The sequence below is a fragment of the Leucopleurus acutus genome, assembly GCF_964270905.1.
Source record: "Leucopleurus acutus genome assembly, chromosome: 4".
NCBI classification, from domain to species: Eukaryota; Metazoa; Chordata; class Mammalia; order Artiodactyla; family Delphinidae; genus Leucopleurus; species Leucopleurus acutus.
In genome coordinates, this window is record NC_139146.1 from 67,819,157 (window position 1) to 67,836,474 (window position 17,318).

The 17,318-nt window shown below is 36.5% G+C and overlaps 1 protein-coding gene across 1 annotated transcript in view; it reads right to left on the reverse strand.

Annotated features, from left to right (window-relative positions):
- Window positions 1–251: 251 nt before the first annotated feature.
- Window positions 252–17,318, reverse strand: part of KCTD8 (potassium channel tetramerization domain containing 8) — a gene marked incomplete at both ends in the record, with an annotated part of 248,532 nt that continues 231,465 nt past the window's right edge. Inside the window, one exon of the mRNA XM_082838554.1 lies at window positions 252–712. Within this exon, the coding sequence (XP_082694680.1) occupies window positions 252–712 (461 nt within the window). The remainder of the gene's footprint in view (window positions 713–17,318) is intronic.

Below are 17,318 nucleotides of genomic sequence, written 5' to 3' on the forward strand. Positions count from 1 at the left end.
TCATTCTTGCAAAACGGTTTGAATCAGGAACACCATTTGATTCAACATTTACGAGTTTTCTTTTTTAAAAATCATATTTCTAAAAACAACAACAACAACAAAAAGAATGAAAGAAAATACTGTCCCACATCCACTGTTCACAAAAAGGAAGAGCAGCAAGAATCACACTGACCATTGTTAGTACACAGTCAGGTGGTGACACCATAGTAAACACTGAACGTCATTGAAATACTGCAGGAATGTGATAATTACTATAACCCATACTTCTGTAACAGTTCAGACTGCCACTGGCGTTTGCGCTCTGGAAAATAATCTGGAATGTGGATTTTTTTAAAATCCTGAATACACTTTTTCATTTCTTCTTCCACACTTAGCTTCTCACAGACTTTCTTTTTGGAAAGATTGGTTTCCCGGGATTTGCTGATGAGTGTCTGAAAGAGTTCACTGTTTCTGCGTTTGTCTGGTGGGGGCATCCATTGCACAGGTGCTTTTTTGGAAGGACGATCCAATGTTAAGGTGTTAGGTTGGTGAGCTGTCGCCTGCTGGGCACTGGGTGGGTTGTCCTGGGGAGTGCTTGCCTCTGAGTGGCTGTCACAACTGGAAGTGGAGAGCTCATTACAGGAAGTCCCACTCTCACTTCCTTTATCTGTGACTTTGTCATGTTTCCTATCTTCATGCTCTTGTTTAGGTGACACTATTTTCTGAGATGGTCCTGAAAAGGAAAAAAGGAGTAGGAAAACTGAGTAAGAAGTGGGAAGGTCAAATTAAGCAAGCTTTATATTTTTTATATTAAACCAAGAACATTTAAGAAAAATGCTGTTTGTTGCACTAGTTTATATTTGAAGGATTAAATACAACACCTGGTGTTGTTAATGTATATTGAAACATGCAACATGGTGATTAATTATTTATAACAATAAAATTCGGAAGGTTTGCTTGATGAGCATTTATGCCATAAAAGATTTTCAGTAACTTTATGCCAAAAGAGATTCTTGTTATTTCAGTTACTAGTTCCTGAAATCTGAAAAAGATATCATATATAAATATTTTGCTAGTCCCATAACTATTTCACTAGACAGTTCAGTTCTGTTTTAGCGAATGGCATTAGTTGTCCTTTGCATATATATTTCACCATTATAAAAGCAGAAAGTGGGCTTCCCTGGTGGCGCAGTGGTTTAGAGTCCGCCTGCCGATGCAGGGGACACGGGTTTGTGCCCCGGTCCGGGAAGATCGCACATGCCGCGGAGCGGCTGGGCCCGTGAGCCATGGCCGCTGAGACTGCGCGTCCGGAGCCTGTGCTCCGCAACGGGAGAGGCCACAACAGTGAGAGGCCCGCGTACCGCTAAAAAAAAAAAAAAAAAAAAGCAGCAAGTACCATTGCTCTATTTTACAAAGTAGCAGCATTCTCCAGGCCCACAAGTGCAATAGCATCATTTGTGCTTCTAAGAGAGAGGCTGGTTTAAATCTTATCCTCCATCTCTTAATCTTGCTTCCTGTCTATTTCCTTGGAGAGAATTATGAAAGTGATGTAAAATATATATGTGCCTAATATTATGCTGAAAAATAGGGTTGAAATATAGTATTCTCTTAAATTAAAAGGCTTACCATTTGAGGTAAATTACCTAGGAGGACAATTTTCAGAAAGTGATAGTTTGCCAAGACAATTATTTCAAATACACAAACAGTTTATTTCCAAGAGGCAGCATATATTATTCTCTTTGACTCTGCTGTGGGATTAGGACCTCCATCTAACATTTATTGAATACCACCACATATCCAGAACTATAATAAAACCTTGATTTAACTGGAGCCCAACCATTCAGAAATATAAGTTACCCAAATCTTATTTTTTTCTTGTAGTCAACTTTTATGAACAAGTTATATAAATCAGAATTGAAGGGAAAAGCATCAATATTTTAAGCAATTGCCTAGGGGATCCTGCTGTGCATCCAGAATTGAGAACAACTGATCTAATTCAGAGGTTTCAACTTTAGCCACATATGGAATTACTTGGAAAGCTTAGATTATTGATGCCTTGGTCTTAACCCCAGACATCCTGCTTTAATGAAATGCTACCTGACCATCAGGTCATTTAATAAATTCAGGTGATTTCAACATGCAGTCAAGATTATGAGCCTTTCCTCAGTCTAACATACATGAATTGAGTTAATAACCAATATGAATAGTTTATATAAGTCAGAAGGTGGGGAAACAAACCAACAAAAATACTTTTCATAATAGCACTTAACTAAGTACTACCCACTGTTGGATGTTATCACCAATTTTCCTATTTAAAATCAGAAGAAAAAAACATTGATACCAGACATTTAGTTGAGTGGGATTAAAGATTTTTAAAAGCTTTAGAACCTTTTGGAGTGATGAAAATATTCTATATCTTGACTGTAGAGTTAAATACAGGACTGTATACATTTGTGAAAACACAGAATTGCAGAGCTAAAATGGATGGGTTTTTCTGTATGTAAACTATATCTGAATTAACCTAACCAAAAACATACAAAAAATCCAAAAAGCTTTAAAGAATGTGTACTTATTTGAGAGACAGTGTTAACCAATATTTCATACTTCCTTTGTCCACAATACAGTAAAAGCAGAACAAATGCAGATGCTTATGAAAGCTTAGTAAGAAAGTGCACTAATACATTTCAGAAGCATTTGCAACCATGGATTAAAGAAAACAGACACAAACAGTTGTTTCCTTTAAGTCTCTGCCATTTTCATTTATGGTAAGAGAGAAAGGGGGTGAATCTGAGGGATGGGGGTGGAGAAGATACACTTCCTAATACTCCTTGCTGACTTACCCACATCCATTCTGTACCCTCCACTGTCTTTAGTGGCTCATATGGGCACAAACCATGTCCTTAGGCTCCCCTGCCTTGTGGTTTTCAGTTGGATTCAGCCAGTGATAAAGACTGGCAAGATCATGCACTACCTGACCTCACCCCCAGGATTTCTGTGATCTGGTCTCATCTTTGGACCAAAAGGCACAGCCCTGTCTGGCAGCTCTCTCCACTTCTCTCACCTTCCTCCCCTCCCTCTGCCACCCCTCTTTCTGGATTCCATTAAACTAGGCTCACATCTTCAGGCCTACAGGTATCAACCATTTCCACTGTAACTGGCATGAAGGTATTGCCTACACTGTTACAAACTGACAATATTCAACTGTGCTCAAATTACTCAACTGGATATGCCTTCTCTGTCTTCTGGGACCTTGACTGATAGACCCATACCAGTCATTAACCATCCATTGACTAGAAGGGTGTTATTTGTAGGATCAGTTTTTTTTTTAGTGGCATCAGGTTTTAGTGGCAATAATATTGAAAAGGGAGTGAGTTTGAAGTCTTACTGAATGGGAATCAAATTCCAGCTCTCTGGCAAATAGTCTTGTGGCCTTGAGCAAGATACTTAGCTTCCCTAAGTCTCAATTTCCTTATCTATAAAATGGTAGTAGTAGTACTTCCCTCATAGGGTTATTTTGAGATTAAATAAAATACCATACAAAAGGGCCTAGTACAGTAATTCTCAACATTGAGAATATATCATTGTAATTTTTTAAAAAATGTACATATGTTCAGTCCCATCTCTGAAGGTTTTAAGTTTGCTGAAGGGTTTGTGTGTATGTATTTATATGGAGGTCAGAGTGGTGAAGGAGGTATAGCATCTGCTTATCTAATTATCTTAATGGCAGAATGTGATCCCAAGCTGGCATGATGCCCACCAGCCTAGTAAAATGTAGGATATAAATAAATGGTTTTTACCCTTTCTGTCAATCTTCTGCATTTCTTTAACCAGAAATCTCCATAGAGGAATCTAAGATTTTCATTCCCAATAATGACTAAAGGATTAAATTGCAAATACCTGGGAAAACCAATTTATGTTTAAGGATAAATGATTGATGAGAATTTTTTTCCTGTTAATAGGCAGGGGAATAGAGCATTAGATAAAGATACCCAGGCAGAAAAGTAATAACATCAGAGAGGAAGACAGTACAGAAAGAGGATACTAGGTACCTCCAAAGCAAATGGTTCATTCTGTTTTTATTCACTGGGGAAAAACTGTTTAATGAGCTAGGCTAGCTGTTTATATACAGAGCTATATAAAGTCCATGTGTTAACTAAATAAATTACATATATACAGTTATTATGCCTAATGGCATTATAATTTATTCATGGAAATAAGACTCTTCCCCATCCCCTCCCCAAAATACACACAAGCAAATGCAGACTCCACAATACAGTAGGATGCAACATATGTATGATGGAAATGGATTGCTCTTGTTTGTAGTATAAGATGGAATCTCAAGGAAGACTTCTTTGAAGAAGGCATTGATCAGTTTAGCCAACAGAATTTTATTGAGCACCACTACGTTCTAGGCACTGTGCTGGGATCTAAAGGAAGCACATAATGGGTGCTCCAGTGAAGTTCACAGACTATTTTATGGTATTTTATAACATAAAGTGTTTAAAATGCATGCTGCACTGTAGAATATCTTCCACTATAGACTTTAAACTCTATGAAAAAAAATGGAGGTGGGAACCCGAATTTTCTATGGTCTTAAAATCACCTTTTTTTTTTTCCAAAAAAGAACTTGGAATAGGTACAGATATTAACAAGAATTAATAAATTTACACTTTTATTTCTCATCCCTCCTACTTCTTAAGTTATCTTTGGCAAGATGGACTCCCAATCAAGAGACCAAATAGGTTCAGATGTTTACTTAAGAGAAAATGCATAACTTAATTTTGTCCACAATTTTTGGTTTGTTTTTGAAGTGTAATTGGTCTACAGAGCTATGTTAGTTCCTGCTACACAACATAGTGATTTAATATTTCTCTACATTCCAAAGTAGTCACCACAATAAGTCTATTTATGTCACCATACAAAGATATTACATAGTTATTGACTATATTCCCCACATTGTACATTTCATACCTGTGAGTCATTTATTTTGCAACTGGAAGTTTGTACCTCTTAATCTCCCTCACCTATTTCATATATATATACCACATCTTCTTTAGCCATTCATGTATTGATTGGCACTTAGATTCCTTCCCCATCTTGGCTATTGCAAATAATGCTGCAATGAATATAGAGGTGCATGCATCTTTTCTAGTTAGTATTTTCATTTTCTTTGGGTAAATATCTAGGAGTGGAATTGCTGGATCATATGTTAGTTCTATTTTTAATTTTTTGAAGAACCCACTTTTTTTTTTTTTCTTCGGTACGCGGGCCTCTCACTGTTGTGGCCTCTCCTGTTGCTGAGCACAGGCTCCAGACGCGCAGGCTCAGCGGCTATGGCTCACGGGCCCAGCCGCTCCGCGGCATGTGGAATCTTCCCGGACCGGGGCACAAACCCGTGTCCCCCGCATCGGCAGGCGGACTCTCAACCACTGCACCACCAGGGAAGCCCAAGAACCCACTTTTGAATGTATAGAATACTATGATAGTTCTTTGTATAAATCATTAAGGGCAATAGTCTCCTTTTGATTTATGTCAGAATTTTTGATGAAGCATAATATATTATATATTATAAATGCTATTTGATTAAGCATACTTTAAATCACTACTGATAACAGTGGATTGAAATTGGGACAAAGATATAACAATAAAATGATTTATGTGTTTTTTATGACATGAAATGTAAGAAAAATAAATGAATTAAGAGGAAATAATCATTTACTCTGGTTGCTTAGTTTTCTGTGGATGCCTGCTAATTGTAGGCTTCCAGGGATAGTTTAACACTTTACGTCATTCCATTCAATGATCCAAAGCCGCTTGAAATGCCTTAGCACAACATGAATAATAATTTAAATAGCACTAAGTCCTGTATATATGGGAACAGCATGATGGTCAGAAACTTCTCTGTGTTTCTTCCGATAATAATATAATCAAATATATATCTAAGTGACCTTCCTAAAAGCATTTTGCCCTCTGAGTTGCAGCACCAATCAGACAGCATAAGAAAAGAAAATGAAGTATGATTTGGTGGCTTAATCAGCTGGGCTTTCTTCCATCACATAAAGAGACTAATGAATAATTATTAGAATAGGCAACAAATCAGTGAACAAGCAAATCTCACACCTATTTAAGATTTAATTTTAAAAAGGAATTAGTTATTTAAAAGTCCAATATATATGTGCAGCTAGAAACTTTCCAAAAAGTATTTGGAAAATTAAATCTTCCACTTTTCATTTGGCTATGTGCCATTAAATAGACTAGGATTTTCATCCAGGAGTTGATTGTCTTTCAGGGGGATTTATAGCCTTACCTAGGAGACCTGCAAGCCAGCTACCTAGGTCATGCTGCTCCACAACTAATTGTTAAAAGAACAGTCAGTACACACATGCACACACACGTAACATACATTCTGTTCCTTTATTATGCTCACACCTTTCTTCACTGTGGGAAAAGCCTTGGAAGATCTGAGTCTGAGCTTGTCTCAGCCTCTCTAGGCAAGTACTTTGTGCTGGTCATATCACCTCTCTAATATTTGGTCTTGCTGGTTAAAATTTTTGGCTTGGACCCTAGATTCATTTATGTTATAAAGTTCTATAATTCTAAATTACATAATGAATAGGAAAGACTTTTCCATGTAATAAAATTCTAATCAAATATTAAATATAAAACATGAAAGAGTCCCCGCTAATAGAAATTACCTCTTAGAATGGAGAAACAAATTCAATTTCAACTTCAGTACTTCACAGAATTACAGGGTTCAAGGATAACTTTCTTCCACGTTCATTGATAGGAAGGGTAGTTCTATAAGAGATTATCAACTTACATTTGTTTCATTAAATCTATCCTTGTCACTGAAACGCCAGCAATGAGAATGATGCTTAAGGCAACACAGTGCAGATTGGCTGAGCTCACATCCTAGTTCAAGGACTTACTAGGTGTGCTGTTTTGGCCAGGTTACTTACTTTCTTTGGGCCTCTGTTTTCTCATGTTTAAACTTCACTGAGTTGCAGCAAGGATTCAGTGAGCTAGCATATGTGAAGTACTCAGGATGTGCCCGGCAAGTATAAATGCTCACAGTGTTATTATTATTATTATACAGAATAAACATCCAGTGCTATTTGGCTATAGTATGGCATAGCCGTTTATCTGAATATTGACAGTACTGAATGAGGAATCCAAATATTTCCATTCTAATTTTGGTCCACACATAGAACCCATGAACATATGAATTTCAGGCAAGTCACTTACTTCTCTAAGCCTGAGTTTTTTTTAGTCTATTAAAAATGAAATAAGAATAGTAATTCCATGGCTTCCCTGGTGGAACAGTGGTTGATAGTCCGCCTGCCGATGCAGGGGACACGGGTTCGTGCCCCGGTCCGGGAGGATCCCACGTGCCACGGAGCGGCTGGGCCCGTGGGCCATGGCCGCTGGGCCTGCGCGTCCGGGGCCTGTGCTCCGCAACGGGAGAGGCCACAACAGTGAGAGGCCCGTGTACCGCAAAAACAAAAACAAAAACAAAAACAAGAATAGTAATTCCTAGTCATATAGCCATAATAAGAAAGGAGATAATAGATGTCAAAGCAATTTTGCTATAAAGTTCTCTATAAGTGATTTGAGAGGCTATTAAGTATTGAATTCTCATGTCCAAAAAGGAACTTATTTGAGAAAATAAAACACAAATGCTCTCTTTTGAGTTATTAAAATGTGTGAATTAAAAGTAATAGTAAAAACATTACATTAAACAAAATATACTACATTGAAGGTATCACAGTGGGCCAAAACTTGTAAAACTGGGCAAAATGGGGTTTTCAATTAATTACATTGGGTTTTATTATACTGATAGAAAAAGGAGGAAATGATAGCTTTTCTAAGTCATTTGGGTGAATAGTGTCATACAGAAATTAATCATTAATATTTTTATCTTTAAAAAAGGCATGTGACTACTGGGTAGTGCTGGGTGTAGACACATTCAGTACTAGTACTTCTTTATTTTTTCTCAGAATACACAGGGATTTCCAAGTAAGGTCTATGTGGATAACCGCACACTTGAAAAAACCTTTTATTTTAATCTCTTTACCTGACTAGTGATGATAAAAAAGACTGAATATGTAAAATGTGTCTTCCACAGGCACAATTCCCAGAAGGGAAATTACCCTTTAATAGTACTAAACTCAATGGTGTGTGAATGGTTACGTGGTACTTGAACAGAATGAACCAATCTGTCTTAAATATTAGCACCACATGCCTCTAAGTATTAAGCAGTTTAGTCAAAAAGGGAAAAAGTCCATTTCAATTTGATAAACATTTGTTGAGCAGCTACTATGTACCAGGCCTCACAGTGTTAGTTTCAAGAGGAAGGACACGCACACACACACACATCACACACACACACACACACACACACACACACACACACAGAGTCCCTGGAATCAAGTAGTCCAGGCTTAGTGTGACAAGCACAGTAATGCAGCTATATCTAAAGTGTGAATGGGACACGAAGGAGAGAGCAGGAGTAAATGGTGATTGGAATAAGCTAAGGAAAGGGGATCATTTTTAATTCATCAGTTAAAATCTGCATATAAACTATAGTCAGCCCTCCTCTGTCTCTGTGATTCCCCCCTTAGCTGAAGTATTGAAAACTAAATTGAAATTTAAAGATCATATGGGAGATGCATTCATCTTAGAGTAAAAAGGCTATTTGAATGAATAAAAACTAATTTTTATTTATTTATTTTTTAAATTTTTTTATTATTTTTATTATTTTTTAAGTTTTTTTGTTAGTTATCTATTTTATACATATTAGTGTATATCTGTCAATCCCAATCTCCCAGTTCATCCCACCACCACCACCCCCCCACCACTTAAAAACTAATTTTTATATGAGAAAAATTAAACTCATTTCTTTATGTTTTTTATAATCTCTATTATCATTACTTGACCACTTCTATGAATGAAAGTGAATAGGAAAGAAAAGTAAAGAAGGGTAATTTGAAAAGAGAAACATTTTGTGGTATTCCTTCTTCCACACTGACATGATTGGCCACTAACCCACTCTTCTGATTCTTCTTGTACCTGTTAACTTTTTACTCTATCTTTTTATTTACAGTGTATCTCCCTGTCCTTAAATTGTAAATGCCTTGAAGACAGAAGCTGTGCCTTTGTAGCCTATCATGAATCCTTCATCAGAGTAATTGCTTAACCAAATTAATAAAATGAAAATGATCTTCACTCCTTTGAATTTTTATAGTATCTACTACTGACTGAATTTCTATAGTATCTACTACTGACTATATCATTTGTTTGGTACTTAGCATTCACTACCTTTTATGTTACTAAATATTCATCTAAATGACCATTGAGTAGTAATGATGCTCCCATAATCCACACACAAATGTCCATTCCAAAGTCACATATCCAGTGTCCTATCTTCCTCAAAAGGGTTATACAGTTGACCCTTGAACAACATGGAGGTTAGGGACACCCTCTGTGCAGTGAACAATCTGAGTATAAGTTACAGTCAGCCCTCCATACCTGTGGCTCCTCCGTATTTATGGTTCTGTATCCTCAGATTCAACCAACCGTGGATCGTGTAGTACTGTAGTATTTACTATTGAAAAAATTTGCATATAAGTAGACCCACACAGTTGGAACCCATGTTGTTCAAGGGTCAACTGTAATTTCCATGAGGTCAGAGACTGTGTCTTAAGTTTCCTTGTATCACTCAGTTCAAGAGGCCGATTTGTTTAATCATTGAATCAAAGATACTAATAAGTGAATAAGAAAAAGTAATGTAGCACTAGGAAAAAATATACGAGAAAATATACATTTAATGGAACGTATTTTGGAGGAAGTTTTAAAAGTAATCTTATCGCCTTCCTCCCATTCTATAAATCTGTATCTTCCTGTTAGTTATTTCTATAGATTATACCCAAGTCACCTTTGACTACCCAATGGATTCATCTTTTATGTCCAATTATTTTCCAAGTGTTTTTAATTCTACTCTTACACTGGCACTTGAATCTACCCCTTCATTTCTATTCCCATTTTCACCACTTATAACTGGTTTCTCATTATTTCCTACTGTCTCTTAACCAGTTCTCTGACTCCATTTTAGTTTGATTTCAAACTATTCCCTACATCATTGCTAAATAAATATTCCTAAAGTCTAATTCCATGTACAGAAACCTTCTAAATAGTTCCTTTGCACATAGAATAAAAACTCTGTGCCACATTTTGGCACTGAAAACTGTCCTCAGTGTGACCCAAATGATTATTGCAGCCTATCTTGTAATGTTCCCCATATATCAGCCAAAATACACTTATTGTTCCTGGTAAATGCCTTGCTTTATCCATGCTATTTCCCTCCTTCTGGATTGTATACCTTCCTTGCTCCAAAGGACAGTAACACTTTCAAAGCCTGCTCCAAATGGTGCTTTCAGCATCAAACCTTCCATTCTCACGTTTGGATGTGATTTCTTGATCTCTAATGACCCACTGCACTTTGTTTGAGTCTACCAAGTATTGAGCTTATCTTGTCTCAAATAATAGTTATTTTTATACTAATTTTAACTTGCATCCCTGAGTTCTGCCCCACAAGACACACACACAAACACTCATACAATCTCTGTTAGTCATTATTGAACAGAGATTTTATTTTATCTTTGTATTTCCTGGAGCTCCACCCTCATGACAAGGCTCATAATTATTCAGTAACTATTGAACTGAATAAAGTGAAATTAGTATAATCTACAAAAGAATGTCTAAGCACATAGGGAATTTTTTATCCCCAAAGAAGTTTTGTTTTGTTTTGTTTTAACTAAAAGAGATAAACCCAAGTATAACTAAGCGCATAGGGTATAACAAAAACAAACAAAAAATAAGGGTGAAGATATGAACTTTTAGCAGTGATCTAGAAGAAGGACCTCACAGTCTCTCTAGTAAGTGAAAATATTCTTTCGAGAAAGTCCCTATGTTATCTCCTTCAGGTTACAAAAGAGAAGTGAAAAGTTTTGGGGAACCACATATAATAATGAAAGACATTTTTCTTTGTTGTGCAGAGAATTCTACATCACTTATGTGATTGTACCTGATGCTTGCACATAAATATGCCTAGGAGAAAAGGTATTAAGTGTTCACTTGTCCATTCAGAATCCCTGTCACACGCAAAATGTTTACCAACACCTTGCAAGAAGTCTACATTTAAAACTGGTCTTCATATTCAGTCACGGGAGCTAAGATTCTGTGGCACATGTACCCATTTTGTATTAAAAAATAAAAATAATAAACAAGAACTCCAGAAAGATGCCCTGGCTTCTTTTGAATCTTGAAATTAAGATCTGCTCATTCCCAGGTTCCCAGATTTGAATTCACCACACCTTATTATTGATGGATGTCTGACATTTTCCCCATGTGCCGAAGTAGCCATCTTCTAATGACCTCCTTTATCACAGGCACATACTGTATAAGAGGGATAATTTACCCAGCTTTCAAATTTGTGAACACAAGCCCACTCATGCTTGTTCCATATCTGTAACTTGTGGATCTTAATACCTACATGGTGCTTGGCAAGGATTGAGAGGTTGTATCCACAGCACATCTGATGGCCGTGGGAGGATAAAAAGGAGCCCTGTAACTATAGGTTGGGGTGCACTTAGGGTGTGCTGTGTATAACAAATTGAAATGAACAAAAAACCATGCTGGTTGTAAATTATCCTTGCCTGTTACAAACTGCTAAAAGAAAAAACCTGATGACAACAGAGGAAGCAGAGTTTGTGAGGAGGCAAAAACAAAACAAAACAAAAGGAAACAAACAAACAAACAAACAAAACCAGGCTAATACTCTTGGGTCCCAGGAGCAGCAGTGATTGCCGGCAGAAAGTCATAGCTAAGGGGATTTGCTTGTCAGATCTCTTCAGAATCTGAGTGCCTTCCTACCAATAAACATTTCCAAGTACTTCCAACAATGGCCAGCGAGATGACACTTCTTACAGCTGCCATACTGTTTAATGTGAGTGCCACCTCTTTTCCCTTTGAGATGTATAAAAGCGTACCTGTTATAGAAGCAGCTATACAGTGAATGGAAAAAGGAAACATAAATGTTTACAGCAGGGTTTAATTTCATGTTGTGTGACAAGGAAAAACTGCTCAGCCTTTGAAAACAGCAAGACAGTGTTTGAAGTAAAGTTCTGACACCTACTAGCTATGTGCCAAAATGTTTCTTTGAGACTCATTTTCCAATTTTGCTTAAGAAGGATTAAAACTATGGTTTTAATAGAACTGCTAGAACTGCTCCTAGAACTGCTTTAAGGAAGGCTATGTATGAAGAAGAGCCTAACAGTAGGCTGAAAAGTGGCCCCAGAAAAGACATCCCGTCCTAATCCTTGGAACCTGTAAATGTCACCTCATATGACAAAGTCTTAGCAGTTGTGATGAAGGATTTGGGGTTGGTGAAATTATTCTGGATTTTCCGGTTGGACGCTAAATTAATTACAGGTATCCTTGCAAGAAGGAGTTAGAGGGAGATTTCATACACATACAGGAGGAGGATGCAATGTGGTCACAGAGTCAGAGATTGGAGTGATTTGGCTGCAAATCAAGGAATGCTGGCAACCACCAGAAGCTGGAAGGGGCAATTTTCCCCTGGAACCTCTGGAGGCCGTGTGGCACTGCTGTCACCTTGATTTCAGCCTGGTGAAAATGATTTTGCCCTTCACCCTTCTGGAACTATGAGACAATAAATTTCTGTTGTTTTAAGCCACCAAATTTATGGTAATTTGTTACAACAGCCATTGGAAACTAACACAAGTCTATTTAGTCTAATGTCTGGCCCTTGGTCAATGCTGAGTTATGGCATTTATATAAGTGAACATGGTATTATCCTTAATAATGGATGATATTGGATCTGAATTATAGGATCTTAGTTTCTCGACTAAAACACAATCTCTTGCAATCTCTGCCAAAATGCCATCCTGTATCTTTTCCAAATAATAGCCCTTAAGATTTTGGAAAACAGTTATCATGTCTAGTCTAAGTTTTCCCCAATTATGTAAATCAACTATTATTTGCATAATGAATTTTATAGTTCCCTAATGATGTCACATCTGTTCCCACAATACACTCTTCTCTTTCTACACACACACACACACACAAACACACAAACACACACACACACACTCACACTCACCTTCCCCACTCTACATACACACATTATATATATACATATATCACAAACTGTCTCTCATCTATAACTGATTCCATACACATCTCTAGCGCCTGACCATTCTTTGACATACTAGCACCAGATTTTACTGCTTTCTGGACATCTAAATTTCAAACACCATATGCCAAAAAATGACGAATGACCTCACTATTCTTTCCCCTATAAACCAGTTCCTCCTCTAACGTCTTCTATTTTTCTTTTTTATAAAAGCACAACAGTCTTCTGAATCTCATAGGTTTGAAATCTTAGTCATCTTCATTATTCCTGTTCCTACCCCTCTATTGATCCCTTCCTCATATGAACAGTTACCTAACCCTACTGAGTGCACTTTGATAGCATCTCAATCATTTCCTTCATTTCAGTTGTCACCCTCACAATTATGATCCTCATTAATCTTTTGTAATGACCTTTTAACCTCTTACTGAATCTACTGAAATGACATTCTAGAGATTTTTTCATCTCTAATATCTACCTCCTGTTATCCACGCTGAGAACCTAGATACATATCACTGAAACATAGCTCTTCTTATAGTATCTGTTCTCTGAAAATGATAATGGCTTTCAAAACAAATCCAAATTTCTTACCACATAAACAAGACTTCCCATGACATGGTCCCAGTTTAAACTCCAAAACTCATTTTCTATTACCAACCTATTCAAGCCAAATTAGAGATAATTAGTATTATCCTAAACACCATGTGTATTTTTGTCTTTAATTCTTCACCTATGCAAATGATAGGTTGATCTCTGTTTTGTATCATACTTATACATATGGAGTAAATTCTTTATTGCCTGTGTGTGTATGTGTGTCTGAAAATATATGTGGCGCCCCTAACCATCTATGTAATAGACTCCGAGCCCAAGGAGTATATTTATAACCTAGACTGGGACAACCATAATACCTTACCCACCCAGCCCCATATTCTAAGGCGAAGATGACAGGTAGGAGGCAAGCAACCTGGGTAGTTCAATAGCAGGAAATCCCTGGGATATTTTAAACTGTTGATGGGGGGAAAGAAAGAGAAGACCTTTACATGTCTGGTGAAACGCTCTTGGATGTGACTTCAGATGACTAAGTGCCCAGCCACCAACTAGAGTAGAAGAGAATGAGAGAGGAAAGGAAGCCTTAACAGTGTTGGGGGTGTCTGACTCAGTGATCCCTCTAGCCAGTTCCACCTGTTGGACAAGTATTTTAGACAGAATAAAATATTAATCTCACCAGAAAAATCCTTTTTATAAACCTGTTTAGATATTTTATTAGATGCAAACAGTCTTGAAATATAACTGAAATCTCTCTTCTTGAAGCAAGTTGAGTGACATGGTTGTATTCGTCATTGGAAAACTCTGATGCTTAATGCTTAATGCATAAATAAATATTTTATGTTACTGGTCAGAAAAGTTGGGGAAATTTAGAATGAGTTAGGCAGAAATAAATACATAATCAGTGTGTATTTATGAACAAATCATTTCAAAAGTAATATATACAACTGAAAGCCTGTCAAGGACTTACTTTTATTCTACTACGGGACCATGGGCCCCCCATCCCTGTGTTAAAACCTGTGACCAGGGTGGGGAAGGCACTGCTATTGTTCCAGACCTATCCTCATCCATTCCTTAGTCCTGGGGGAAAAGGTCTGTTTCAAGAAGGAGACTGGGGTGCAAAGCAAACACAAAGATATACACACACACAAAGTTGATATTGCTTTATTATGTAAATGTGCTTAAATTAAAAAATCATGACGTTTTGGAGTAAAGTAACTGTATCGCACCATCCCATAGCAACACATCACCGTGTGTCATGTTTTTCTGTGTGTCACTAGTAAAGGATGAGCTGAAGCAAACATAATAATACAAGCAGGGCAGTTTTATACTTAGTTCATATTTTACCAAGTGAGTCAAAGGTTGTACTGATACTGAACATTTATTGAATGCTTACTATGGACCAGGCACCATGCTAAGTGCAATATGCTAGCATTGTACCTACAACTCACAATAACTTTATAAAGGAAGCACCTATTATGACTATTTTACACATGAGGAAAGCGAGGCATAGAGAGGTTATATTACCTGATGGGTCACATTTGGAAGTGGCAGAAACAGGAGTCAGAGGCAGATGTCTGACTTCAGAGCTTATGCTGAGTTAGGCTCTGAGATGCATTGCCTCAAAAACCCTGAAAACATTGTTAAAGCCATGAAATCCTAAACTAGATCTACAACTAGTCATGAATTTCAAGCCCTGAAAAGATTAAACTCAGATGCACATCTGTGAAAATTTTGGGATAAAAGTGTCTAACTCTACTTGACTATGATAATTTCTGTAGATCATTTGTAATATTCAATTATGTTATAACATGTCTATTTAAAAAAAAAACAAATTAAAAAGTCTAAATGTGTAAAAATGCAGATTGTGCTTTCTAACTCAGTTCCTTGAGATTATTACTGGGACCAAAACACTTTAACCAGGAAATCTGTAACAAATGTAAGATTTTCCCATTTTGAAACAAATGCTTATGTTGTTATATCTTCTGAAACACATATTTTTGTAAATTTAGACCTATAAAAAAGGCTCTTTTACATTAACTGGATAGGCACAGATCAAGAAACAAGTACGGTTTAAATGAAAATTATATATTTAAATGTGAATTCCACTTTAAACTTTACAGAGTGAAAATAATTAAGAAAGAGATAAGAAGATGTAGAATTATAGCAGAGAAGAAACAGAGAGGATGAGGGAATTATCTCAGGACTCATGACTTGCCAAATTCTATAATATATTCCAAAATATCAGAATTAGATTTGTATAATATGCCATCTTTAAGACTGAACCTTTCAATGATGTGTGTCTCTTGATCAGGAAAGGTTCTGACAAAGGCCAGATGTGTTTGCTAAGAGCTTTTGGAGCCTAATTAAATAATGAGTAGATTCTGTCAGGGTTGAGATGCCTTGAACTTTTCATGTCACTTCATAGTGCACTTTAGTCTAAACCTAATATTTCAATAACAGCAGTAACATCAATCTTCCTTTCTGACATTAAAGCCTTACAGATGAAAAGATTGTGAGGTGGTACTTGTGAAACTATTACAAGATAAAAAGATGTACTGGTAGCGCCTTCTATGTAGATCAATCAATATGGTTATGTAAAGGGAGAATTTGCACTGGGAATACATTAGGAAAACCATGTTTAATTACAAGATATATCAATGATTATTCATTAAAAGCTTGAAGATAGCACTTTTTAAATATAGGCAGCATAACTAAAAGAGTATGCCCCCAGTGTGATGCATATTGAATAACTCTTCATGAAGTGCTGAGAACACAGGATTCACAGAAATGAGTAGTCTGCTTTGACTTTATGTAGTTCAGTGAAAGTGATCTGGGGTGGTCATTCTTTGTTCACGTTATAAAACTTACTTAAACAAACAATTTGAATGAAAAATTCAAATATATGCATTCCTTTTAGGGTAAAAATTTCCATAACAAGGAGCTAAACTAGAGCTACAATTAATAATAAGAACTATATGTAAAGATCACTACTTAGTTAGAAATTATGATTTACATTATAATTGATTTTAGTACAACTATGACTGTATGTCAGCATTAGAGAAGTATAAAAAAAAAGTGAAATCAATGATTAAAGACTCACAGCTCCTTTGCTTGAATGACTGGGTGCTCCATGTGCCTTTAATAAACAGTGAAATACTTTGCAAGCAACACTGCAAAGGCTAAAGGTCACGTAGAACACAGAAGATTCTGATTTTGTAGATCAAAGAGCAAATGAGAATGGTTAATGTTTGTCTTTATTGGTTTAATTCTATCAATTTCTATCATTTTTGTTTACAACAGCAAAAACATGCATATAATTAGAAAAAAAACTTTATAATGGAAATCTCAAATAAGCAACCTAACTTTAAACCTAAATCAGTTAGAGAAAGAACAAAAACCCCCCAAATTTAGCAGAAGGAAAGAAATCGTAAAGATCAGAACAGAAATAAATGAAAAAGAAATGAAGGAAACGATAGCAAAGATCAATAAATGGTACATAGACCAGGCTGAGATGATCACACTTGACCTATTTGGTGACATAAGAAGTTCAGGTAGAATTCAAGAAACCAGTATTGAAAGA